At 41.0% G+C, this 26,184-nt stretch overlaps 1 protein-coding gene and 1 long non-coding RNA gene across 3 annotated transcripts in view; one reads left to right on the top strand and one right to left on the bottom strand.

The window, feature by feature from the left end:
• Nucleotides 1-24,353, bottom strand: part of RGS20 (regulator of G protein signaling 20) — a 78,830-nt gene extending 54,477 nt beyond the window's left edge. Inside the window, exons 1-2 of one of the 2 annotated variants that reach the window (XM_059394578.1) lie at nt 24,186-24,353; nt 506-808 (exon numbers count right to left, since the gene is read on the bottom strand). In XM_059394578.1, the coding sequence (XP_059250561.1) occupies nt 506-808; nt 24,186-24,338 (456 nt within the window). In that variant the 5' untranslated portion in view covers nt 24,339-24,353. Of the gene's footprint in view, nt 1-505; nt 841-24,185 lie in introns of both variants that reach the window. The other variant, XM_059394583.1, reaches the window with a different exon arrangement.
• LOC132014016 (uncharacterized) lies at nt 751-19,098 on the top strand. Its single transcript, XR_009403183.1, has 4 exons — nt 751-840; nt 10,167-10,445; nt 10,642-11,085; nt 18,831-19,098. It is a non-coding gene; the product is annotated as an uncharacterized LOC132014016 (long non-coding RNA).
• Nucleotides 24,354-26,184: the final 1,831 nt, after the last annotated feature.

Raw genomic sequence — 26,184 nt, 5'->3', positions numbered from 1 at the left:
GACACAAAAATAACATCACGTCATTTCCTCCCAGGCCTCCAGAGCCTGCAGACGCTGAGAGGGCATGGGAGTGGGAGCGCGAGGAGGGGGCGGTGGCGCGTCGAGGGGGAGGCTTGTAAGAAGGGGGTTGAACTACACCATTGGGAACCAGAGTTTGAGAAGCAGACTCAGGAAGGGCGAGGACTCCCTCCCGCTCCCACAGTTTCCATTGACACTGGAAGGAAATGGTCCAGGAAAAAGTAGCTTCGAGGGTCTCCTGCGGAAAGGGGGTGTGAGGCGAGGCGCTGGCGCCTTTTCCTTGAACTAGCTGTAGCCTCTCTTGCCCTTCCCACCAAAACTCTCTGCCCTTTCCCCTGCCCCCTTCCGCCCTAGCCTCTGCGGGCTGGCGCCCTGCTGGCCTGGCATGGAGTGGGTCAGTCGAGGTTAGGGAAGAGCAGGGGATGCTGGTGCCTGGGTGAGGCGGGGGGTGGGGGGGGTGGGGGGTTTTGGAGACAACTATACTTACGGGCATGGGCGAGCTCTGCCCAGCGCAGGCGTCCTCTTCTCTGGGCGGGCGTCCCCCTGGGGGTCGGCTGGGCAGTGTCAGAACTGACCCCAGAAGGAGCAAGAGGCGGCCCGGTCGCTCCCCGTACCCCCGTGAGAGCCCAGCTGGTAGGGAGAAAGCGAGAAGCCGTAGGGAGAAGTCCGGGCGCCACTGGGGACCCCCAGGAGGGAGTCGCCGGAGAAGATGAGAGAAGCATCGCGCGAGGCCAGAGAGCTTGCTAAAAAGGAGACCGAGCAGCTTCGGGGCAGCGGGCGAGTCTGGGAGCTGTGCAGGGCCGGCGGCAGGAAGGGCAGGAGGTAAGGGGAGAGAAACAAAAGCAACACACCATTACTGTTGGGTCTAGCTACAGACTGAAGAAAATGTGTATTTAGTATCATTTACTGCAGCATTTTGAGGCTGTACTTTGGGGGTGCAAGAGAAGGTAGGTGAGAGCAAAAGGAAAGGCCTTTGGTTGGGTTCTCCTCTCCTTTCTCTCCTTTACCCTCTTCTCCTCTCCCCCTTTCTAACTCTGCACTCATTGTGGTTTTTGGACCAGCAGCTTCAATGACAACCAGGAGCTTGTTAGAAATACAGAATCTGGGACCCGATCCTGAACTTTAGCGTCAGAATCTGAATGTTAATATTCCCAGGGAGTTCAAATGCACCTTAAATGTGAGATGCAGTATATAAAAGTATCTGTAGTCATCCTTCTTAGGATTTTCTAGTGAATGAACATCTAGTTCACTTTTGCAACTCTTGCTCTTCTCCCGCTTTCCCTCTGGACCTTCCCCACCCCCTAAAGTGCCTAGAGCTCTCCCTGCCAAGTCACTGAAGTTGGACTTGGTTACTAGGTTCCAGTGTGGGAAGTGCTTAGGAGAGAATCGATTAGTGTCAGAAGACTGAGCAATCCCAGACGTAGGCTGGGTGGAAGAAGGGACTGGCTGATTTGACCTGGGTTGTGCTGGTTGGTGTGGGTGGGTTTCCAGGACTGTGTTGGGTCTCATGAGTGTGCACTATGCAGGGCCCCTTTCTGCACTCTGTGTGTCCATCTTATTCTCAGGAACACAGGGCTTTACACCTTCCACTTGTTGTTTAGGATATCTAAACTGCCAGTGTAAAGGTAAAATCATTATTATTTTCTTTGAAAGTAGAGGGAAGCATTAATTTAAAAGTCAGAAGCCCGGGGTTCTAGGCTGAGCCTTGCAACTAACTCCACAACTAACCTTGGGAAAGTCTCTTTATTCTTTTAATTTATCTGCTTCATTTATAGAGTAAAGGGATTGAACTCAGTGGCTTCTTAAGGTCACCTGCTTTGTCAGGCTCTCATTTTTGAGCTCTTAGAGCTTCTTGGTCCACTAACCTTCAGAGAAGCTACAATTCAGAACCTAACTCAGCCAATCCAAACAGCTCCCTCAAGTAAAACAAAAAGACAATTTAATCTGTTTGTGAAAAACAAGAGTGGCGGTTGCCAAGAAGATTGAAGGTGGAGGCGGGAAGCAGCTAATAAAAGTGACAGGGTGGCTAGGCGCTGAACGGGGCTGGGCGAGCGGGGCGGGAGTCCCAAGGGCGCAGCGGCCGCTCTCCAGGGTCCTGAAGGCGGGAGACGCCGAGGGCGGCCTCCGTGGGCTTGGCTAAGTTCCCCAGATCAGCAGTTGCCAGACCCGGCATGTTTTTCTTTAGGCGGTGGAAGTCTTGGGGGAAGCGACTGTTGGGAGGGATGGAGGAAACCTAGCAACCCATTCTCTTTCAAGAGGCCCTTTCTGGGAAGCCGCCGAACGTGTTGGCGGATTTGTCTTTCGGTCGTTTGTATGCGCTCGGGGAAAGAGTGGAGCTTGGTTTGCATTTCCGAGTAAGTTCACACAGTTTCGCTTCCCTTATACCTTTTCCTGGAGAATGGAGTCTTTCTCCTAGTATTTTCATTCTCCCAGTTCAGATGCTTCTCTCCCCTCCCCGGCTTTCTGGCACCACGTGTTTATTTTAGGGAATGGCCCTGAGAGCCCCGGGAGGCTTCTGGAGAAGTGCCAACAGATCACTCGAGGCGGGGAGGAAAGGAGAGATTTGGAAAACGCTCAGAGCCGGCCTTGGCGCCCAGCTTTCGTCTCGTCGGGGAGGAGGGCAGGGGACCAGGCCTTTGCTCTGGGGTCGGTGTGTGTGCTTCGCCGGCTTCAATAGAGCTCGAATGCCTCGGGCAGCTGGGCTGGGGCGGTTCGCAGCTAACTTCGTGCGCACCTGCCAGCTGCCGCCGCCGCGCCTGCCCCTAGTGCGCTGCTGGATGGCTGCAAAACCTAAGGGGATGCGAGCACCGAGGCCTCAAGGACCCCATGCAGAGGAAGTCGAGAAAGAACTGGTTCAGCCCCTGGCGACCCAGAGCTTAACTAAACCCACCGGCGACCCTTCCCAAACAGCCTTCATTCCACGGCTTGAGCAAAGCTTAAATCCCTGAAAATGAGTAGCAGGCATACTTCTGGGCCGCACGCCGCACTCCTACGGCCCCGAAGGAAGCTTCAGGGAACTTCCTTGGGTCCCCGAATTTTCGTCTCCAGCTCGTATTTTCAAATGGTTTCTTGCGAGTATGTGAAGCGGTAACCTGACCCTTCTCTCTTCTTCCCTCCCAAGTCTTTTGCACGCCCCTTCTCCCGGGCACGCTTCATTAGGCATTTCGCTTCGGTCCTTTGCTTCAGGACAGAGACGCTTGTGAGGAAAATAGTGGAAATGTTCAGACAGAATAAAAGTCTCAAACTCAGCCTCAGAAGCACAACGTCCCGGCTCCACTGCTCCTTTGGAGACATTCAGCTTTTACCCTTCCCTAGACTGGTCTTTTCTTTCAGGATCAGCAGCCTACTCTCCAATTCTGGCTGCTGTCTGGACACACTCTGCAGTCAGAGCAAGTCTGGGCAGGGGCTACAGGCTTCCCTAACAAGCAGGGATCTGAAGCATGAGAAGGGCAGAGTGCTGAAATCTGACTTCCTCTGGCCCTCCTGGCAAGGACAGAGCTCTGGGACTATCAATGTACCACAAAATTTGATCTGAGAAAAGTTATCTGAGGAAAGACCTTCACCTACCCGCAGTGCTCCAGAGATCCTTGTCTTCCTTCTAGGCCAGATTCTAGATGACTGAGGATTTCAGTAATATTGGCCACAAAACAGAATCATCTTGGAATCTGTATTCCTGAAAGCACTGCTCCGTAAGGATCCAGAAGACTTAGGGAATACTTTATAAAGATCGAATATCCACTACTTAATGAATCAGATTGTCTACTGAACCATGCAGAGAGGGAAAAAAACCCACCACACCCAAATGTACAGAAAAATCTCATGCCTTTAAAAAGGCAAATTTGAAAATTTTCATTCACCCCTCAATAGTCTTTCATAGAAGAAGCATCCAGGGCAGGATTAAATACTTTTTTAAAAAAATCTTTATTTTTTAAGTTTCTTTTCAGTGTACCAGAGGATTAAATACTTTTAACCAAAAATTTCTCAGAGCTTTTAGAATTAAAATCACAGAATGGAATTTGAATTTAGATTTAATTTTATGAAAGGATCTATTTTTTTCCACCCTGGACTCTTAAAAAATTCTGTTTACTTTGGTCTAGGTATATTATACGTTTTAATTTTCCATTATTTGGAGAAACAATTCCTTCACTTGGATATAAGAATCCAATTGGCAGTGATTTAAAACTCCACTGGCAAGTCTTTGCCTGTGCTGACTATAAAGCAGATTGGAAAATGGCAAGATATAATAGACAGATCATGGATATTAGAGTCACAGATTAATATTAGTTTGAGGCCAACCAAACTATTAATAACATGTTTCTATTAGGGTTCATTTCAAATCTTGATGTTCTTAGTGAAAGTACAACTGTTAAAAAGAATATCTCATAATTCGTTTTGATTTCATCCATTCTTTTAATACCTTTTTAAGTGGATCTATGCCTAGGACTTATATAAGTAGATGTTACATAATGAGCATTGATAGTGGGGAAGGTGTGACTAGGAATGGAAGTGGAGGGGACCAGCAATAAGGGCTACTTAGGTGACATGTATGTCTGGAAAAGGGAAACACTGACGGTTGTCTCCTTTCAGAGATAACTGGGCCCTCTGCCTTCCTGCTGGTGGTGGTAACTGAGTGAGGAGCTTAAGATAGGAGTTGGGTCTTTATTTGAATATATATACATATATTCGTTTGAATTATATGCAACACTGAACTTTTGATTTTCTCTTGCAGACTTTCCTCCATTTCAGTGAATGGTAACTCGATCACTTTGTTCAGTTCAAAAACACTGGGGTATCCCTGCTTATATTCACAGCTATCTCTCTGTGTTATTGACTGAATTGGGTCTCCCCCAAAATCATATGTTGAAGTCCTAACCCCCAGGACTTCAGAATATGGCCTCTTTCAAAATAGGATGATAGTCCGTATAATTAGGTAAGTCATGTTAGAATAGCATGGGCCCCAATCCCATATGACTGGAGTCCTTCTAAAAAGGAGAAATTTGGACACAGACACATGCACCAAGAGAATGCCATGTAAAAATAAAAGCAGAGATGGAGGTGAAGAATCCACAAGCCAGTGAATGCCAAAGATTGCCAGCAAATGGCCAGAAATGAAAAAGAGGCATAGAATAGATTCTCCCTCCAAAGAAATCTGGCTATAGGATGAAAACATAGAAACCCTGCCTCGGTTTTCAGCCTGTTGATATACCCTGCAGATTTTAGATCAAGGATGAAATATCAAGTCTCACCTGAATTTCCAACCTGCTGGTTTGCCCTACGGATTTGGATTTGAGACTTGCCAGCCAACACTCCTGAATGAGTCAATTCCTTAGCTGAATCTCTCTCTCCTTTCCCTATCCCTCTTTCCTTCCCCTCCCCACTTCCTTCTCTCTCTCTCTGTCTCATCATCTGTCGATCATGTACATGTCCTGTAGGTTCTAGTTCTTTAGAGAACCTTGACTAATACTCTCTGGTACAGTTCTTATCATCATTAACCTGGACTATTGAATTTTCTTCCTAGTTGGTATTTCTACTTCCCTTTTGCTTTATTTCCCCTTAATATTGAAGACAGGATTTTTCTTAAAAATGCAGGTCAGGCTATGTCACTCTTTAACTTCAGACTTTCTATTGGCTTCTTATTTCAGAGTACAAACCAAAGTCCTTATATTAGTCCTCAGTGCACAACATGAATGGCCCTGTCCTACCACGAAGATCTCTTCCACTTGTGCAGCTACTCTTGCAATACTGATTTTGCACAGCACTTTTTACTATTTGGCATACTACGTATTTACTTCTTTATATGACAAAAGTAGCAACTTTTTCTTTTTTGTTTATTGCTATGTCAGTAGGGTCTAGAATAGTGCTCAGTCCTTAAAGTGCTCAATGAGTATTTTTTGGGACAAATGAATGCAAAAACAAGCTCAAATATTAACCACTCATAAAAAGGAATGGAATTCTGGTACATGCTACAACATGGAAACCTCAAAAACTTGCTAAGTGAAAGAAGCTGGACACAAAAGGACAAATATTATATGATTCCACTTATCTGAGGTACCCCAAATAGGCAAATTCATGCAGATAGAAAGTAGAATAGTGATTACCAGGGGCTGGGGGGAGAGAATGGGAAATTACTATTTGATGGATGCAGAGTGTATGGGTTGAAGGAAGAGTTATAGAAATAGTGGTGATGGTCCTACAGCCTTCTGAATGCATTTTATGTCTCTGAATGATACATTAAAAACTGGTTAAAATAGTAATTTATTTATATTATTTATAATTTCCCACAGTTCAAGAAAACATTAAAAACTCTTCAAGGTGTGAGCTCAGAGGAGCCTGAGAATGTCCACCCCGTTGGGAAAAGCAGCTGAGTAAATCACCTGATTCTGCCAGAATCTCTTGGGGTTCCCTCGCTTTGATTTTTGCTTCCCTCAGCTAAACGTGCTTTCAAGATAGATACTGCCATCTCCCATTCTATTCTAGAATGTAGGGGGACACAGCTTGTGATACGTAGAGGTAGAAGGAGAATAGCTAAAGGAGGGTCCAAGAAAGGTCTTGCATGCCAGTCATTTCTTCATCCTTTCAGCAAATATTTATCATGTGTCTCTTCAGTATCAGGCTGCTCTAGAGGCTCTGGAGTCAAAGTGAGTGAGGAAGAAAATGATCTGTTCTTACAGTGTGGTGAAGGAGGGGGTAGTAAGAATCTATGTAGACTGAATAGGACAAGTAAGTCATGGCAAGGATTTTGGATTTTATTTTAAAAGCAATCAGAAGTCACTGAAATGTTTTAAGCAAGAAAGTGACAAGATCTGATTTATGTTTTTAAAAGACTCTTTTGATGCTTTGTATTGAAGTGAATTGGAAGGGGACACGCTTGGAAATAGTGAAAACAGGAGACTTTGCAATGGTCCATGTGGGAAAAGTTGATGACTTGGACAGTAATGGGGATAAAATACAGAGAAATGGACAGACTGAGATATGTTTTAGAGAGAATTAATTGCACTTCAGGTAGATTGGATGTGCAGGCTGAGAAAAAGGGAATCAAAGATCTTACCCAGGTGTTTTGAGATGAGCAGCTGGGTGGGTGGCTTGATGAAATGAGGAAGACGAGGAGGGAAATCAAGGAAGAAAATGATCTTCCTTGACGGGGTACCTGGGTGGCTCAGTGGGTTAAAGCCTCTGTCTTCAGCTCAGGTCATGATCTCAGGGTCCTGGGATCAAGCCCCAAGTTGGGCTCTCTGCTCAGCAGTGAGCCTGCTTCCATTCCTCTCTCTGTCTGCCTCTCTGCCTACTTGTGATCTCTGTCAAATAAATAAATAAAATCTTCAAAAAAAAAATCCTGGTAAACATATTTTGTAGATGCCTATAAGTCATTCAAATGGAGCTGCTAAATAGGTTGTTGTAAAAGAGGCTTGAGCTCAGGGTAGAGGTCTGGGTGGGAGTCCAGGAGAGATGTACATTTAGGAGTCATTAGCATAAAATGGTATTTAAAGCTATTGGAATTGGGTAAGATTCTAAGAAAAAGATGAAAAGATAGAATAAGATTGAATCAATTTAAGGAGTTTGAACCACATCCAGATGGAAATGGGGAACCACTGACAAAACTTAATCAGGGAGTTAATAGGATCAGGTTTGTATTTTAGAAAGAATCTCTCTGTCCTATGATGTTACTTAGAGGCAAGCATGACTGGAAAGAGGGATGAGGGAACATGGTGTTCCAATAATTTTTGGGGAGATGGTAATGACTTGATTTAGGTTAATGTTAAATAGAGTAGAGATAACTAAATTAATAGATCAAGAGATAACTTTGAATAGTGAGAATGAAATGTGGGAATTGATTAGACGTGTGAAATGAGGACAAGAGCAAGGTCAAGGGTTCTGCCTCCCAAATTGCTAGATCAAAACCGGGTGGACGATGGTACCCGTTTTTACTGCGATAGAGAACCTAGGAGAAGAAGAGTTTGGGCAAAAGTGAAGACAATTGTTAATTTTGAAGTGCCTGCTAGACATGTAAATCTGCATGGTCAGTAGACTTTTGTAAGTTCATGTGTGGACTGCAGGAGACAGAGCCTGAGTGGAGTCACCAATCCATAAGCTGTCTTAGAACCTTTGACGCTGCCCAGATTAGCCACGGAGAATGAGTCCAGTGAGAAGAGAAAAGGACCAAAGATGAAAACTTAGGGAACTTCCAATTTTTCAGAGTCAGTAAAGGGAGAGAAATTTTTTAAATGAGACTGAAAGGGAACAGCTAGAGAAGTAGAAGAAAATAAGACAAAAGGGACATCATTTGTCACGTTTCAGACTCTGGTTAGATGTCATGTCATTTATTTCTCTTTGTAACCTGCAGGCAGTTATTCATGTCCTCTCCATTTTACAGAAGACTACATTGAGACTCAAGTGAAATAACTGGGTCAAAGACACTCATACAGAAAATAATAGATCAAGTTTGAAGGAATTTAAACAAACCTTGGACTATGAAGTTTCTACCCTTTGATTGTTCCCAAAAGGAACCAATCCTGTGTGTGTGTGTGTGTGTGTGTGCGTGCACGCGTGCACCCCCATGTACATATATTTGTATATATGTGTACTATCTCTAGGAGGATACAAAGAAGCTGCTAAGACTGAAGAGTGGTTGCCTTCGGTGGATCAGGGAGTAGAGGCTGGAGACTGGCCAGATGGAGACTAACTATATTGTCTACACTGTAATGCTCTGTATTTTTGTAATAGAGTCTGTAATAAAGACTTGGCTCCTTTTCTTTCTTTGTTTCTTTGTTTCTTTCTTAAATGCTTGACTGCTGACAACTTTCAGTCCCCACTACTCTCCTTTTCTTTCTGCCTCATATTCGGAAAAACTGATAGGACAGCCTCGATGCTTTCTCTTTTGGCACGTGCAGGGAGTTCAAGTGATGGAGGTCGTGACTCTTGCAGAGGAGAACCCTCAGTTCCAGCCCCACCATAAAATTCTAAGCCCCTCTCCTCCTTCTGTTCTCTTCAGCCATTTTTGGACCGGTTAGCAAGCAACCTGACTTGCTCTCCTCAGAGGGCCTCGTTATGGGAGTAATACATCTCTCTATGCCCTCTTGGTATTTATGTGGCCTCATTGGTCTGGACAAGAGAATCAAATTGGGGTTGTATGGGTGGGAAGGCCCATCTGCCTATGTAGGGGTGACCACAGCAATTGTATTAGATGACAAATGTAAGACTGGACAAGTCTGATTTTGAATATTCCAATTCAAAAATACAAGTTAGCCAGGACATTTTTAAATGGTAAGAATTTAAAAAGGCCCATGTCCCAAAGTCTTAAGATTTTAAGATCCATATGGGCCTTCTCCTCCATTTTTCTTATCTGTTAGATCATTAAAAAGGCTGAGAAGGTAAAGAAAACTAAACTAAACTAAGACTAAAATGAACTAAAATCTGTGCTCTTTCTTCTATAATATTCTATACCTCTAGAGATCAGGAAGGGAGTTATTATGTAAAATATAAAATTAAAAAGAAAAATTCAAAATTAATTTTTGAAATTTTAGTGATCTTTTTCTGGGATCTCCAGCTCTATAAAAATTGCATTTGTCCAAACTACCATATTTTTAAAAATCATGCATTCTTACAATTAAAAAAATATATATGCATATATATATGTATGTGTGTGAGTGTATATATATATATATATATATATATATATATATCTCCAAGCAAGCTATTCCTGAAGTATAGTAAGCTGTGCTCCAACAAAATCCCTCCTATATTTTGCATACTTCCTTGCATCATATTTTTTACATATTTTACCCTGATGTGCAAACACTTACAAAATGTTCTCATACATGCATCTCTCTACTCACCACCCCCTTCCTCATTGCTCTTTGGTCAGGAAGCTACAGACCAGTGAGCTCAGATGATATCTGTTAGGCTGGCAAGGAGCGGAACTGGGCTACAGACTGGTGCTTCCTGACGGGTGCTTCTTGAACCACATCCAGGAGACTTGGTCATTATTTACTGATGTCAGTAATGAGGATTGACAGTGGCAGTCATCAAGGACAGCAACAATGTTGATCCATATCTCCGAATGCCTCCGATGGCAGCTAAATGTAAAGTACCTTCGACCACTTTCTTTCTCTTAAACTAAAATTCCAATTTCCCTTCCTTCTCACACCCAGCAAGTAATGAGAATTCCATGCTTCCAAACTACCACTGGAGATTGAATTCACGACTTCAACTCTACAGGCTTTGGGTCCATCGATCACATGGCTGCTCATTCTCTACTTCTCTGAGATCCTAAAAGGGCTATATAGCTTTATAATAGCCCAATTTACCTAAAGCTAAAGAACAGTATTTCAAGCACCAACAGAGAAGTCCCTAAAATTTTAGATACTGAAGAATACACACCAGAGTGAAGTTTCTGGGAGAACCTGCCTCCCAGGTGTCAGACACCTTTGGTAAGTTAAATCCTTGGAGTGCAGAATATTGTTATTCTGAAATGAAATACAATATAGTTGAAACTCTGTATAATTTATAAAGTTCCTATTTAATTATTTATTTTTTTCAAGAAAGCTTCTAGTCTTAGTGCAGCCAAGCTTTGCACAGTGATTGGCAGAGTCCGATATAATTGTAAATCAAACATTTGTTTTTCAGATCACATGCAGTTTCTCTTAAGAAGATATGGAACAGGTCACCAAGGATTCCTATTGTAATATTTCATCCTAAGGCTTTTCAAGGATTGGTGTCAGTGACTATGAGAAATGAAAAACCCTGCCATTGAAATCCTAAGAGCTGGTGGAAGCAAACAAAATCTTGAACAATGTAAGCGTGAGAGATGCAGGGGACGGGGCTGCTCGCATAATCAGAAGTCTTCTTTTTCTTATGTTGTCTGTCTACAGAAGTTTCCAGCACTGCTTCCATTTGAATGCTAACATTTTTCAGGGGTTCTGTTGCTCCCCCGGGGTGCCTGGTGGTGGAGGGGAGAAGGGAGAAGGCGGATAAAATCAGAGCAGTGGAAAAGCCACAGATGCAGATGGAGGAAGGGGTGGCGGAGTCAGGAGACGGAAGCCCTACCAGCCATATCCCTTGTGACTTAGGGTAAGTGTGTGCTCACTTGGGCTTTTCCCTTCCTGCCCAGGGAAACTGTTCCTTTCCCGCCCAGGCAGATTTAGTGAAGATGGTCTCTAGGGCTTCCAAAGAGCTGATTTCTGGGTTCATTGTGGGACTCATTCTCCTATACGTAATCACTTTCCATTTTCCTCTCTTGGGATTCCCTCCCCAAAGGAGGAGGCACACACACTCACACACACACTCACACACACACTAACCCTATACCTTAGAGAAGAGAAGCAGAGCAGAATCCCCAGGGAGCTCTGGAGCCCAGCGTACCTCCCCAGGCAAGCACTTAACAACATCCCCTCTGCGACTTCCCCAGCTCACTTAATTAAATTACAGCATTCTCCTAAACAGTTTCCCACCTTGGAGCCTGTGCAGCACTTAGGTCCCCTCTAACCTGTTCCCCACCCTGCAGAAGGAGGGATCTTTCTAAAAGGCAAGTGTGAGGGACGCCTGGGTGGCTCAGTTGGTTAGGCAGCTGCCTTCGGCTCAGGTCATGATCCCAGCATCCTGGGATCGAGTCCCACATCGGGCTCCTTGCTCTGCAGGGAGCCTGCTTCTCCCTCTGACTCTGCCTGCCTCTCTGTCTGCCTGTGCTCTCGCTCGCTCTCTCTCTGACAAATAAATAAATAAAATCTTTAAAAAAAAAAAAAAAAAAGGCAAGTGTGATCACATTACCCACTCCCCACTTCCCCTGGCTCCAATCACTGGCTCCTCATTTCTCTTTAGGCCCTAATACAGCATGCAGACCTTTTATGATTCGATTTGTACTCTTTCTCACTCTTTGTACTTCAAGCTCCAATCATATTAAGGTTCCTCGGTTCCTAAAAATCCCCTTGTTCATGTTCATTCCTGGCTCTTTTTATAAATTCTCCTTCTGCTGAATCATTACCCATTCCTAATCTGCTTCTCCTCTTTTATCCTAAGGCCATCTCTTACTTAGCCTTCAAGTCTCAGCTTAGATGCCATTTCCTCCAGGAAGCTCTCCCAGGTTGGGCTAGCTGCCCATATTCTTTCTCTTGTCACAGCATTTCCTGCACTGAATTGTAATAGTTTGTGAGGGTCAGGACTTTGCCCTTATACAGACCTGTGTCTCAGAAAAATCTAAAGCAGTACTGAGACATAATGTGTGTTCAATCAATAGTTGTAAATGAATGAACTTAAACATGATGTGATCTGGAGTTGGTAATTGTTGAAGCTGGTAATGTGTCAATCAGGTTCTATTATGCTATTATTTACTATGCAATTTTCTCTGCTTTTATGTATATTTGACATTTATTGTAATAAGAACATTTTTTAAAAAAGATTTCATTTATTTATTTGAGAGACGGGAAGCATGAGTAGGGGGAGGGATAGAGGGAGAAGCAGGCTCCCCGGGATCATGACCTGAGCTGAAGGCAGACACTCAACTGACTGAGCCATCCAGGTGCTATAATAAAAATATTTTTTTAAAACATGATTTTTAACTTCTAAACAACATACTTCAAATCTTAATTGCAACAGACAAGAGAGCAGGGTAGAAGTTGCCACAATTCTACGTGCAAGCCTCCTAGGTATAAGGTTTATTAAAATGCCTGTTCAGAGAAGGTGTGATGTGAAAGGGAACACAGGCAGGTCTTCCTAGAGGAGCCTGTCTTCCATTTGTCCCCATGGTCCCAGGCCGGATCCACCAATTTCACACTGGTGGAGCACAAAAATCAACAAGCAAGATGGCAAGAACAAGGGGAGACATTGTTCGGTCCAAAGTGGAAATTTGTGACAGGGCTCAGGAAGGCAGCATGAGCTTTGTAGCTTTTCCAGTGGTTCCTAATAAACCAGGCTTTGTGTGAGTCTCACCCAGGCTGCACAGGGCCCTGTACTAAGGCTTTCTCTTTCCTCTGGCTTGGCTGCTGGGAAACTTGTTAGCTCTCACTGATTTCTTTGAGTTGGACACCACTGAATTGGATTGCTTTGCTTTGCATTTTAAAAGGGGTATTTTTCTTGAGGAAGCTGGAAGTTGGCACAGACTTGAAATTTCATATTTTGAGACCATCCAGAATCCACAACTATCATTAATTTCCTTCATGGCACTTGAGACATTTGGCTGAATAAAGATTCTAATAACAATCTTAGCTTAAAGGGGTAGAGAAACTCAGTATTTTACCCACGTGGTGGGAATAAAGTAGGAAAATAATACATTTCTTCTACTACTAATCAGTTAGCAAACCAGTATTGACTGGGCTTTTAGATGTGCCCAATATGAGTGAGGCTCTACCTGTAGATGGGAATAATTAGATTAACTGTTTTGGGGGAAACTGGGTACCAAACAAGCATGGGTTCCCCAGGACAGCAGCGCAGGACCAATGGGAAGCCTGGACCCATGGGTGCAGATTGTTTTTTAAAAGTCAAAGTATCTGATTAAAAAAAAACTAATAAAATTACTTGCGAGAGGTATTATTGTCTTGATTTCATAGACGATAAAACCAAGACAAAGAGAATTAAACCTGACTTGGACCTGAATTAAAAAACCAGTTCTGGACAGTACAAAGACATTGCTTTTATGTCATCCTATTGCCTGGTTTGCACCTGCATAACCAAAAAGATGCACACGACTGAGCTTCAGCTAGGATAAAGGATGTCTTCAAGGAATCAGATTTCTGTCCCTTACATCTGAGCCTCAAGCTTCACTGGCTTGAGATCCTGCAATACTGCAATGCCCTCCAGGTGTCAGCATTTACTGTTCTTTCACTCCCTTAGGCCTTACTGTTACAAAGTATTAGGACAGAAAAGCCCATCTCTCTCCTGGGTGCCTCAAAATGTCTGGGCATGAGGTGAAGGGTTATGTGCCATGAGGTAAGGATGCTGCTGAACACTGAATCTTGACTCCATGCAAATATGAAAATGTCATGAGCCCTCTGCTGCTCTGATTTTCTAAAACCCAAAGGTATCCATTTTTTCCCTCTCTTCTTTGTGGTTTCATGTATCTAAAAACCAATTCATTTCTGATGGATGAGCAAGCAGAGTTATAACCTGGCCTTTGGCCAAGACTGCACAGAAAAGGAGGAGGCTTTGAAAGTGCCAGAGGATGCCTGGAATGCTGGGCTTCTCTATAATCAAGAGCAGAAGCCGGTGCCAGATGCAGCTGGGATTTGGACCAGGCTGGAGTGTGGCTTCTGACGAAGGACCAGAAATAGCCCCAAACACCAGGTCTGTCTTCTGCTCAGCTTCCACATATACCACATTACACTACTGCAAGGTCATTCTTGTGGATCTAATATTACCATTCCCTGTAGATTTTGTGAGTAGGAACAATCTAAGAATTCCTTTACATCTAAGTGCAAAAGAATTTGGACTTTATTTTTTTTCCTAATAAGAGAGACTGGGCCAGAATGAGACAATGAAGTGCCTTGGGGATTCCTGGAATTGTGGGGGAAGGGTCTAGGATGAGAGGCAGGGGAAACAGCGAGGGTTGCAAACTTCTGTGACTTCTCAGGCTGGTCCATGCTAATGGACACGGTGCCTGAGAGACCTTCTTTTGCTTTCCGTCCCTCATACCATCTGGATCTTCAACTTGCCCATCTCAAATGTTGTGAAAAATAGAAGACAATCATTGGTCCCCCAAAGCCTGGACTCCCTCAGGGGCCAACACATGATGGAAGTTGCCTGCTTTTCTTTTCTAAAATTGCCACTTTTGCAAAGGTGAAGCTTACTGACCTTAATGGTACCAGCAAGTTGTTAAAAATAGTTAGTTGGCCTCTATTTTAAAAGAGAAGACAAACATGAAAAAAGGAAGCCATAATTGCTGGCTTTTATTTGCTAATCATATGCCTGTCTTTCAATCTATCAAATGAGTTCTGTAACAGAATTATCTATGTAATTAAGTGCATGTGTTCCTTGGATAATGCTGCTGGTAGTACAGCTCTCACTTCAACTGAAAACTTCAAAAAATATTCGCTTTGAACATGTGATATTCTGGGAAAATTGTCAGAAAAAAGTCTTAAAGAAATGGGGTCCAGTCTAACTTGCAGAAACAGAGAGAACAGATTTATCATGGAATGCAGAAATGTGTGAAACTGATAATATCAGATGTTTGATCATTTCTTTCTAGTAACGTTTTATTCATTCTATTTGGTCATTTCTGCTCAACTATTCTTTCACAACCTCAGGCAACCTTTAATAACAGTTTATAGGTAAAAATATTCATGGAGGGACACCTGGGTGGCTCATTCTTTAAGCATCTACCTTCTGCTCAGGTCATGATCCCAGGGTTCTGGGATTGAGCCCCATGATGGGCTCCCTGCTCAGTGGGAAGTCTGTTTCTCCCTCTCTCTCTCTCTCTCTCTTTCTCTCTGTCAAATACATAAATAAAATCTTTAAAAAAATATTCATTTAGCTGTGTCTCTGGATTACTGGATGACCCGCACTGACTGGAGGGAGCACAGAGGATCACACAAAAGCCTCACAGTCCCCCATGTCTGGTGAAGGTGGGGGTTTGTCTGGTGATTCTAGACTTCAGTTACTTTGGGGCCTGCCCACAGATCTTTGCTAAATTGAGGATAAATGGAGGAGATGTGTGGATTTATCTCTGAAATGTGATTATAAACCCTGCAAGTGATAGATACAAAAATGCCAGATTTCAAACGCCTAAATTAGCACTATTTCCTTCGAGTGTCATCGTTACTTTGGGAGGCCATATGCTGGTTCAAAGTTGCAGTCTCTCAAAACATGCTGGTCAGCTCCTCTAAGATGGTCTCTCAGCCTATAGAAGGGCCAGAACAGATTGATCCAGGAGTGGATACCAGACTTATACTGGGCCAGATTCTCTCTCTTGGGAACTGGAAATGAGAACATGGAGAGGCAGTGATGCGAGTCTGGTTTTTGGTGCTGAGCTGTCTTTCTAGCACCTTCCATGGACTCCTAGCCTCAGGTTTCTGAACGGCCAGACTCCTGCCTTCCTGCTGTTTCCTTTTATCTTCTGGTCATAGACGGTTTGAACAGGCAGTTACCAAAATGTGTTGAGATTATGCTTACGATATTTGAGTATTATTGCAGATAAGAATCCGTGGAATGCTCTATCACTTGAAAATGAATCCTTAGAATTTTTAAGGCTGAGAATTCAACATTATGTGAGCACAATATATTCTTATGGGAAAACATATCTGGTTACATCACTGGTGTCAAATTAAATTACTTATGTAGTCTGCAATCTGGGTTCCATTCTTGAATATTTGAAATATATTCCAATAGTCACTGCACATTTTAAACTAAATATTATCTGTCAGCCTGTGTACTTCATTTTAAAATTTCTTTTTTCAGTCATTTTATATGCAGTAACTATGAAGCCAGTCTGTGGACATTTCTAAAATAAACTTCCACATTACAAGCCTAATCTGAATTGCTTTTGCCCACAGAGTGGAAATAGATGGTTCGTATAGAACCTATGACAACAAGTTTCCTGTCAGAGGCTCCCAGTGGTGCGGTGCATAAACAATGAATCTGGGAACACTGAAAAAAAAAAAATTTAAGACGTTAAAAAAAAAAAAAGAGGCTTCCAGTGAAGTTCATCTACATCTTCGCCTTCCAAGAAGGCAAAATTTAATGTAAATTTCCAGAGATATTTGCAGTGATTTTACAGTTTTGTGAAGGCTGGCTTGATTTTTTTTTTTTAAAGTTTATTTATTTTCTTTGTAATCTCTACACCCAATGTGGGGCTCGAACTCACAACCCTGAGATCAAGAGTCACATGCTCTTTTGACTAAAACAGCTGGCTGCTGATTTGATTTTGAAAGCCAACAACATGATTTTTACGAGATCTTTTGAAAAGGGGAAATGAGACTGAGACACCTATTTTTTCCTAATCATTAATTAAACATCTGAGCATTATCAGATTTATGAAAAAAAGCCTGAACTGCATAATGAGGCCAAGCAGGAATTTCACAGTATGTTTTTAATGCTTCTAGACAGGATCTTTTGCCACTTTTATTTTATTTTTACTTTTTACTTATTATGATTTTTTTCTTAGGATCTTTTGCCATTTTTAAAGATTTTTCTGAAAGGTCAAGATCAGTTGTGCTATCCAGTGACCGTGTGAAGTGTGTGCTAACAGCTCCTACTGTGGTAATAAAGAGATAAATGGGTAAATTGTACTTATGTACTTGGGTATCTATTTGTTGTTTAATTTCAAAGGGTAAAATCTAAGCTCCAGTCTGAGATTTAAAAAAAGTCTTTTTATTATGTTAATTTTCAAAAAAAAAAAAAAACCCAGAGCAAATACACTCATCAACTCTCATATCCATCACTCAATATCAACATATTGCCCATTCTGCTTCATCTCTTACTTCTCCTTACTCCCCAGATCCCCTGTTATTTTAAAGGAAGTCGAAGGTCATATGTCATTTCCTCTGAAAGCATTTCCACTTGCCTCTTTGGGACTTAAAAAAAAAAAAAAAGCAGAACCACAGTTTCTTCTGACTTCCTTTTACTGGACAGGATGAGTAGGGCAGTTGTTTTTCCTTTTCTCTCTTCCTCTCTTCGTGTCTGTGAGTTTAATTTGGAGCGGTAAGACTCGTCCCTCATTCATTTCATTTCTCCATTCTTTTTAGAATATAACTCAACTTTTAAAGAATAATCACATTTTGCAGTTCCTTTTTACATCAAATATCTCCATCTGAGTGACTGTTTCAATAATTACCATCAATCCTTCCTACCTGTGGCTTCCTTATTTTTCATTGCTCTGAAACATATTTTCATGTGACTTTTCCCGGAAGTGTGGCTGTGTCATAATCTGTACACTTGCATATCTTAAATGTCTTTCTCTTGAGTTAGGGCATGAATGACACTGGCTTATGAATAATTCTTGGGATGTAAAAATGTGTTCTTTAAAGCTCTCTTGCTATAATTCAATTATTTTCAGTTATTTAGTCAGAGGACTATAAGGTGAAGATCCTTCTTGTTTCCTTTTAGGTAACCTTATTTTTTCTCCCTCTGGATATTTACTGAAATGCCTTAATTTTTTAAAATTGAACATACTATGAGGGTATTTCTAGGGTTAGTTCTATTTCCATTAAATTTGCTTATAATACTGTATGTTTTATTAGATTATTGTCTGAAATCTTTATTACATTGGGAATATAAAATTATGTTTAAAGAAAACTTGATTATTGCTCTTTCACCTACTCAGATCCCACTTTTATCTGTTTCCTTTATGTCCCTAAAGTGAGTTTCCAAGATATGACCTTCCTCTCTATTATGTCTTCATAATTTTAGTTTTATCTTTCTCCTCCGTGTTGTGATCAACTTTCTTTTCTTCTCTCTCTTTTTTAAGATTTTATTTATTTATGAGAGAGAAAGACAGTGAGAGAGGGAACACAAGCAGGGGGAGCTGGAGAGGGAGAAGCTGGCTTCCCAGTGATCAGGGAGCCTTATGCGGGGCTGGATCCTAGGATCATGTCCTGAGATCATGACCTGGGATCATGACCTGAGCCAAAGGCAGACGCTTAGTGACTGAGCCACCCACGCACCCTGTAACCGACTTTCTTAAATATATTTTTCTATTTTGACCTTAATTTTTGTGGCATCCAATCAGCTGTTAAATCCCCCTCCCTCCCTTTTTAAATCAATGACTAATTGTCTTATCTCCATTAAGACTTACTTTTTTTGGTGACACCTCTCTAACTTCAGAAATGCAACATCTTCTTGAATATAACACAGGTATATATTAATTAAAATTCTCCCTCTATTTTCTACAGGAGTATGCCATGGTGGTACAGTCAATGCCAGCCCAGAGCCAAAGCTGCCTGTAGCAGCAGGAAACATTCTGACTCAGTAGGCAGAATTTCCCGACAGTGATACAGGCATGGGGCTGCCGTGACACTTGGTTATGAGTAATCCTTGGGACATAACTATTTTTTCTTTAAAGCTCTCTTGCCATAAATCAATTGTCTTCAGTTACTTAGTGATTTGGAAAATTATAAGGTAAGAAGAGAAACACTATGTGGGTTTTCCACTGAAGTGGTAGTGTCCTGCCCTTGTATAATTAGGACTCTCTGTGGCCCCAACCACTGTACTTTGGAAGTCAAGAAGTATTGTGCTAAACGAAATAAGTCAGAGAAAGATACCGTATGATTTCACTCACAGGTGGAACTTAAGAAACAAAAAAATTAACAACAACAATAATATTATTAATAATAAAAGATAACTATACTCCTTTTTTGCCTCATCTAGAACACCCTACAGCAGGTATGGGAGGATTGCCAATTAATATTTGCCTGCTAACTGTGGGAGATATAATCACAATGAACTTCCAAGTGAAACTTTTTCTGAAGAGGTTTGTCAACATCTCAGGTGTTAAACTAGTTACTACAGAGTTCTTTTCAGAGGGCCTTAAAAAACAAGAACAAAATTTGTCCTTCTTATTGAACTTAACTCACAAATGGTGGGAAGACAAATTTTCTCTTCTGAATACATTAATGTTAAAGTATTGGATACCAGAAACACAATTCCTTTTTACTAAGATTTTTTTCCTTCTTTTTTAAAAATCCTTTTGGATAAAAATGGACAATGGACAAAAGTCCATTGTCTTTGTAGCTACCTTTTGGGGCCTTGACATTGATTTTTCTCCTTTTAGCATATAACATCTTTTTTTTTTTTTTTAAGATTTTATTTATTTATTTGACAGAGAGAAATCACAAGTAGATGGAGAGGCAGGCAGAGAGAGAGAGAGAGGGAAGCAGGCTCCCTGCTGAGCAGAGAGCCCGATGCGGGACTCGATCCCAGGACCCCGAGATCATGACCTGAGCCGAAGGCAGCGGCTTAACCCACTGAGCCACCCAGGCGCCCCAGCATATAACATCTTAAAACAAGTGCTTTGATCAGCTGCTCAAGGAATCACGTGTCTGGAACAGGTGAGCAGTTAGAAGCCTGTGCTCTTAGAGGTGCACTGATGGTAGAATGATACAAAAAATTGCTTTTTGGAGGGGCGTCTGGCTGGCTTAGTCCGTAGACAATGAGACTCTTAATCTCCAGGTTTAAAAAAAAAAATGATTTTGTGGGAACAACTTTCTTGTCTAAGCTCTGACCATGTTTATTACTGAAGAAGAATGCATTGACACATACATATCAGTCTCTATCGATAGAGGGATTTGACCTCTTGTCAGTGTGGCTTTAATGTTTTCTCTCTCATGTCTGTCACTTAGGAAGAGTGATTGGCCCAGGGGATACCCTGTCTCCCACTTGCACTCCTTGTCCTAAATGAAAGGAAGCAAAAGTCCTGATGGAGAAAAAAAATTCTGCTGGAGATGGGTGTGGGGGTGTTAATTTATTTTGTAGTAAATTAGTGGCCCATGTTGGGGCACTTCGGGCTGAATGCACAGGGAAAACACTATTAAGAACGTTGGCTTCAAGCCTATGAAATTATAGCCTACTTTCTAAATCACTATCAGAAGCTATTGAATTAGTAATAAAACCAGTACCAAACAAAACAAAACACTAGGTTCAAATCCCCACTCAGATGATTTCACACATGTAACCAACACTATTTCCAAGCCTGTTTTCTCATCTCTAAAACAGGTCTAATGACACCGCGGCTACTGACCCAGTGAAATTGCTTAAGGACCCAAATGAAAGAACAATTGAAGAACCACAACAATAAATGTAGGCAATACTGTGCTGGTATCATCAGTCTAACTGCCTTTGTTTTCTTTTAACTGTTTATTTTGAGATAATTAGAGATTCATAGTAAGTTCCAAAAGAGAACGTGCAAAGTGTTCCCAGGCACCTAGTGCTCAGTTTTTCTAATAGAAGCTGCATGGCTTTTGTAGAGTATCAGACCCAGGACACTGACATTGGTACAATTCATAGAGCTTGTTTAGATTTCCCAAGTTTTACAAGCACTCGTGTGTATGTGTGTAATTCTAAGGAATTTTCTCACATATCTACATTTGTGTAGCCATCACTGAAATCAAGATAAAGGACTATCCCACCACCACGAAGTTCCCCATTCTACCCCTGTGTAGTAACATCCACCACCTTCTCTGTATCCTAATCTTTGGCAACACAAATCTGTTTTCAATTTCTATAATTTTATATCAAGAATGTTATATAAATGGAATCACATAGTATTTGACTTTCACTCTGTATCATTCCCTTGAGATTTATCCAAGGGACATGTATCAATATTTCATTTCTTCTGTATATCAACAGTTGATTCTTTTTTGTTGCTTCATAGTATTTCATAGTATGGATGCACCACAGTCCTTCATTTGTCCCTTGAAGGACTTTTGGGTTGTTTCTGTTTTGGTTGTTGTGAAGGAAGATGCTGTGAATATTGGTGTACAGATTTTGTGTGAATGTGGGTTCTCATTTCTCTGGGCTAAATGCCCAATTGTGAAGTGGCTGGGCCCTAGGATCCTTGCATGTTTGGTTTTGTAAGACACTGCCAAATTGTTTCCCTGACAGGTTGTACCATTGTGCATTCTTACTAGGAATGTATGGGTGATCTAGTTTCTCTATATCCTTGCCAACACTAGGTTTTTGTCAAATTTGTTTTTTTAAGTGGAGCCCAATGCAGTGTTTGAACTCATGACCTTGAGATCAAGACCTGAGCTGGGATCAAGAGTCAGATGCTTAACCAACTGAGCCACCAAAGCACCACTCACTGGTTTTCATTTTAGCTATTCTGATAGGTGTGTAGTGATGCTTTATTGGGCTTTTACTTTGTGTTTTCCTAATGGCTTTGATGCTGACTATATTTTCATGTATTTATTTGCCATCTGTATATGCTCTTGGATGGAATACTTGTTCATTTTCTTTGCCCATATTCTAGTTGGATTTTTTGTTATTTTATTCTTGAGTTTTGTGATTCTTGATATATTCTAAATATAAGACCTTTGTCAGATAAGGGTTTGTAACTATTTTCTCAAAGTCTGTAGTTTGTCTTTTTAATCCTCTTAACAGGGTTCTTGGCAAAGCAAAAGTTTATTTTTGATGTTTTGAGGTTCAACTTACTAATTTTTCCTATATAGACTATACTTTTGGTGTCTAAGAACTCTACTTAGCTTTAGCTCACAAAGATTTAAAATTTTTTTCCTAAAAGTTTTATAATTTTACTTACAGTTGTACATTTTATAAGTCCATGATGCATTTTGAGCTAATATTTATATAATGTGTGAGGCTTAGGTGGAGGATTTTTGAAAGTTTTTATCACTGGCTTCTGGACATCTAGACACATTCTAGCTCATGCTCTCCCTGTCTACTTTTCTATATTTCTAGACATTATTTCACTTCTCTCTTAAATTTCATCTCTCTCACTCTTTCATTAGGCCATTTTCAGTTGTTTTACTCCGTATCAGTCATATATCATCTCTATTTCTTATTGCTTTCCTGATCAAAACAATGTAATCACATAGATATAATCTACTATTGACATGAGTCATGCCGATAATATGATAATTTGATAATATGTTGATATGTTTGTCTTTCCCAATATATTATAAGTCCGCAAAGAGGAAGGAGGATATCTTCCTCTTTCTCGAAACCTAGCCCAGGTTTTGCAAATATTAAGGACGCTGTGCTTTTTGTAGAATAAAAATGAATTGAGTTCTACTATCCTTATATATGTAGAAGAGGAACATGTTCACCTATATGTGTATCTATATCAGATGCAAAATAAAAAGAATTTTTTGAGGAGGCAAAATTGAGTGGCGAGGTCAGTAGCAACCCAAATCGATCACTCCTGACTGCTCGAACCTGCTGTTGTACAGGCTGGAACTTGTTTACTTAGGTGAGTGAGGTCAAGATTACAGGTTGGATTGCCCGGTGCTGGTAGTGCATTTAATTCCAGGATGGTGTGGGAAGATATACCGCTGATTCTAAAAACTTTCCCAGTGTATTTGCCCATGATTCTGTCTAAAGCATACCCCTCGATACAGTTAGAACTTTGAAATGATATGCGTGTACACATAATATATATATATGCACACATAAAGCATACCTATGTTGTTTTTGCTCTCTGTTTCCTCAGAGTAGCTCTAAATTCCACCTTTCAGAAATCTCTTTTGCATGGGTTCCATACATTTAGGTATAGATGCCTGTTAATTAAGGACTTCCAGCCAGTGTATCCATTTCGTTGTAGTTTCCTAAAGACCTAGTGCTCAGGTGATAATAGGAGCTGTGGATTATCGCATATTATTTGTTCACATCTGTCTGAAAGCTCAAAACTGAAGGTCAGTACCTTTCTACATTTTTCTTCTTCCTGTACCAATTGGTTAAAATAAGATGTCTGACAATAAATCATGATTATTATCAGGATATGAGCCATGGCACAAGGACAGATCAAATTTTTTTTTTTTTTTTTGGTCTTAAAGTATTTAGATAGGTTTGCTGTAATATGATTGCAGTGTATAATTCTGAGGTCTGATTATTGGTAGGCATTAACACATGCCCATCCCCCTCCACTCTGAATAACCTTTTAGAGATGATTCTATTCATAGTTAAGAGGATTTACAGACTTAAACTGCAAAGATACTACACTGAGCAGGGACATTGTCACTCTTCAGGAAATAATGTTATCTATTGGTAGAAATTCATGCTTAGAAAATTCACCACAGGAAACTATGAATTTAGGAAAAGCATCCCTTAGCTTCTTAATGTTCTTATGTTCTTGTATTATTTTATCAGTTTTTCCCTTGAGCAATTTTTGTAGAAAGCAATCTATAATTTTTCTTTCATTACTATAAGGGATATAATTTTTATTTCAGAGAAAAACATCTGAGCCACAATAGCTGCAGAACATCAATAGTCAGAAAAATCCATGACTATGTCTCCTGCTTTTTAAAACATTACCTCCTGAAGCAAGCAAGCAAACAAACAATACATAAGCATTTGTCTGGACAAGAGAAACCGTTTAGGTTGGAGAAAACTGGACAGAACTGATAATTATTATCAAGGTTCTAGTTTTTCTCTTGGGGTTGGCTTGAAAATATTTTGATAAATCCTCAATAAGACAGAGGAACAATACTATGAAAGCTTCCTTATGGTTTTATATTCTTTTTGCATAAACCTTTTCTTTGTCAAGTAAGGGTCATGGATTGTGGAAATCATCTTACCTTGACCTTGGTGCTGCCTTCATTTTCCACGGTTTGGTGAATGTTTGCTTTATATCCCTCAGCCCTAGGCAGGGGCAGGAATTGCTTCCATGCAGATGGCCTGGAGAAATGTTTCTGGAGGCACTCTTGGTTGTCTTGGGAAGGGCTGGGCATGTTTTTACAATAAAGTTCCAAATGAATCCTGCAGCCTGATTTTAACAACACTGGCCCCGGTCCACTCTATTTCTCTTCGTTCGGCTGATGCTGGGCCATCTGTCAGTCAGTTGGGGACCTCCCTGGAAAGTTACACTATCTGAAGCAAAAGGATTATCTGTTTTGTGGATCAGCAGTTTATCTGCTAGTGTTCTATTCCAGGTAGAGCCTCCTATTTTTGAATGTCTAGGTATGTTATGACTGCCCCCTACAGGCAGCAATGAGCTCTTAATTCAAACTTAATCCTAAATCAAAATGGAAAGAAATGATAAAAGAGATATATTGTTTAGGATATAATGACAAAGGGAATAGATCGTTTTGTAAAATTCTGAATTAGTCATGTTGTGACATGACTAATGTGACAGGGACTAGTACCTGGGCTATGCAATACAGAGGCAGGTGGTCCACTTAATCTAAGCAGGTTTTTTGAAAGGTCATTTCAGCAGCAGTCAGCTTTGTGGCTAGAAATGTGTGCTAAACTCATACCCAAACTGAAGACCAGGATTATTACACCTTAGTTGATATCATGTAGGATTAAATTGATTTTTCTAATGAAGTAATTAATCATCTAGTGATTAAGCCAAGAGTTGTCTTCTAACATGGTACTTCACATTTGTAAAGTGCCTTATAAATAAAGATTATTAAACAGAATGCAAAAACGTAGAACATAATACCTTTCTCTCAAGGGATACCTAATTCTCAAGTAGGCCTTGCTGGGTCACAGAGGTAAAGACGTAGATGTGTATTATGGGGGTTATGAACTGGAAACCTTTCCTTTTGTAAAATGACCCCAAGCCTCCAGAATTGGTATACAAAACAGACACAATCCCTATCAACATCTCACCTTCCTTTTTTATTTTCTTTCAGCTTCTTTTTTTTTTTTTTGCAGAAATTGATAGGTTGATTTTAAAATTCACCTATGACATGGGAAGGAACCCAGCATATCCAGATGTGTTCCTTCATCTTTTCCTCCACTCTTCCCTTGTCCCGCTCTTCCCTTCTCTCCTTGCTCTTTCTCCCCCTGGTCTCTTTTCCATTTCTCCTTTGTTTTCCCTCCTCTTCCATCACCCCTCCTGTTGCCCCCTCCCTCCTCCCCCCTCCCTCCTCCCCCCCTCCAGCCCTCTCTCTGCGAGCCTCCCCCTCCTCCTCTCCCCAGGTTATCTGCTGAATTCCACACACGCCTGCACAGACGGGATCAATCCAAGGCTGCCTTGCCTTCAGCTTATCTCTGCTCCAAATGATTGATTTTCCCTCTTTAAGAGTAATTTGCTGGTGAATTCCCTGTATTGCAAAAACCCCTGTGAAATCTAATTCAATCCGATCGGCAGCTGGCACTTTGGGGAAAGAATACTAGAGAGCTGTCAATTTAAAAAAAAAAAATCTCATAAAAAGAAGAACAAAGTTGGAAGATTCATGTTTCTCAATTTTAAAAGTTTTTAAAACTTTTAAAATTTATTATAACTTAATACAACTTATTAAAACTTATTATAAATTCACAGTAATTAATATTGTGGTACTGACATAAGGGTAGACATATAGATAACAGAATAGAACCGAGAATCTGTGAATAAATCCATATATTTACGATCAATTGATTTTTGAGAAGTTGCCAACATAATTCAACAGAGGAAGGAATTGTCTTTTCAACAAATGGTGCTGGAAAAAGGGCTAACTAGAGGTGGAAAAATTAAGTTGAATTTCTACCTCACACCACATAAAAAACGAACTCAAAATGAATTTAGCCATATATGTGAGAGATGAAACTACAAAACCATTAGAAGAAAATGTAGGGGTAAATCTTTGTGAT

Source organism: Mustela nigripes, chromosome 3 (genome assembly GCF_022355385.1).
Source record: "Mustela nigripes isolate SB6536 chromosome 3, MUSNIG.SB6536, whole genome shotgun sequence".
Classification (NCBI taxonomy): Eukaryota; Metazoa; Chordata; class Mammalia; order Carnivora; family Mustelidae; genus Mustela; species Mustela nigripes.
The sequence above is the reverse complement of the archived record's forward strand: the minus strand, read 5'-3'. Positions and strand labels throughout refer to the sequence as shown.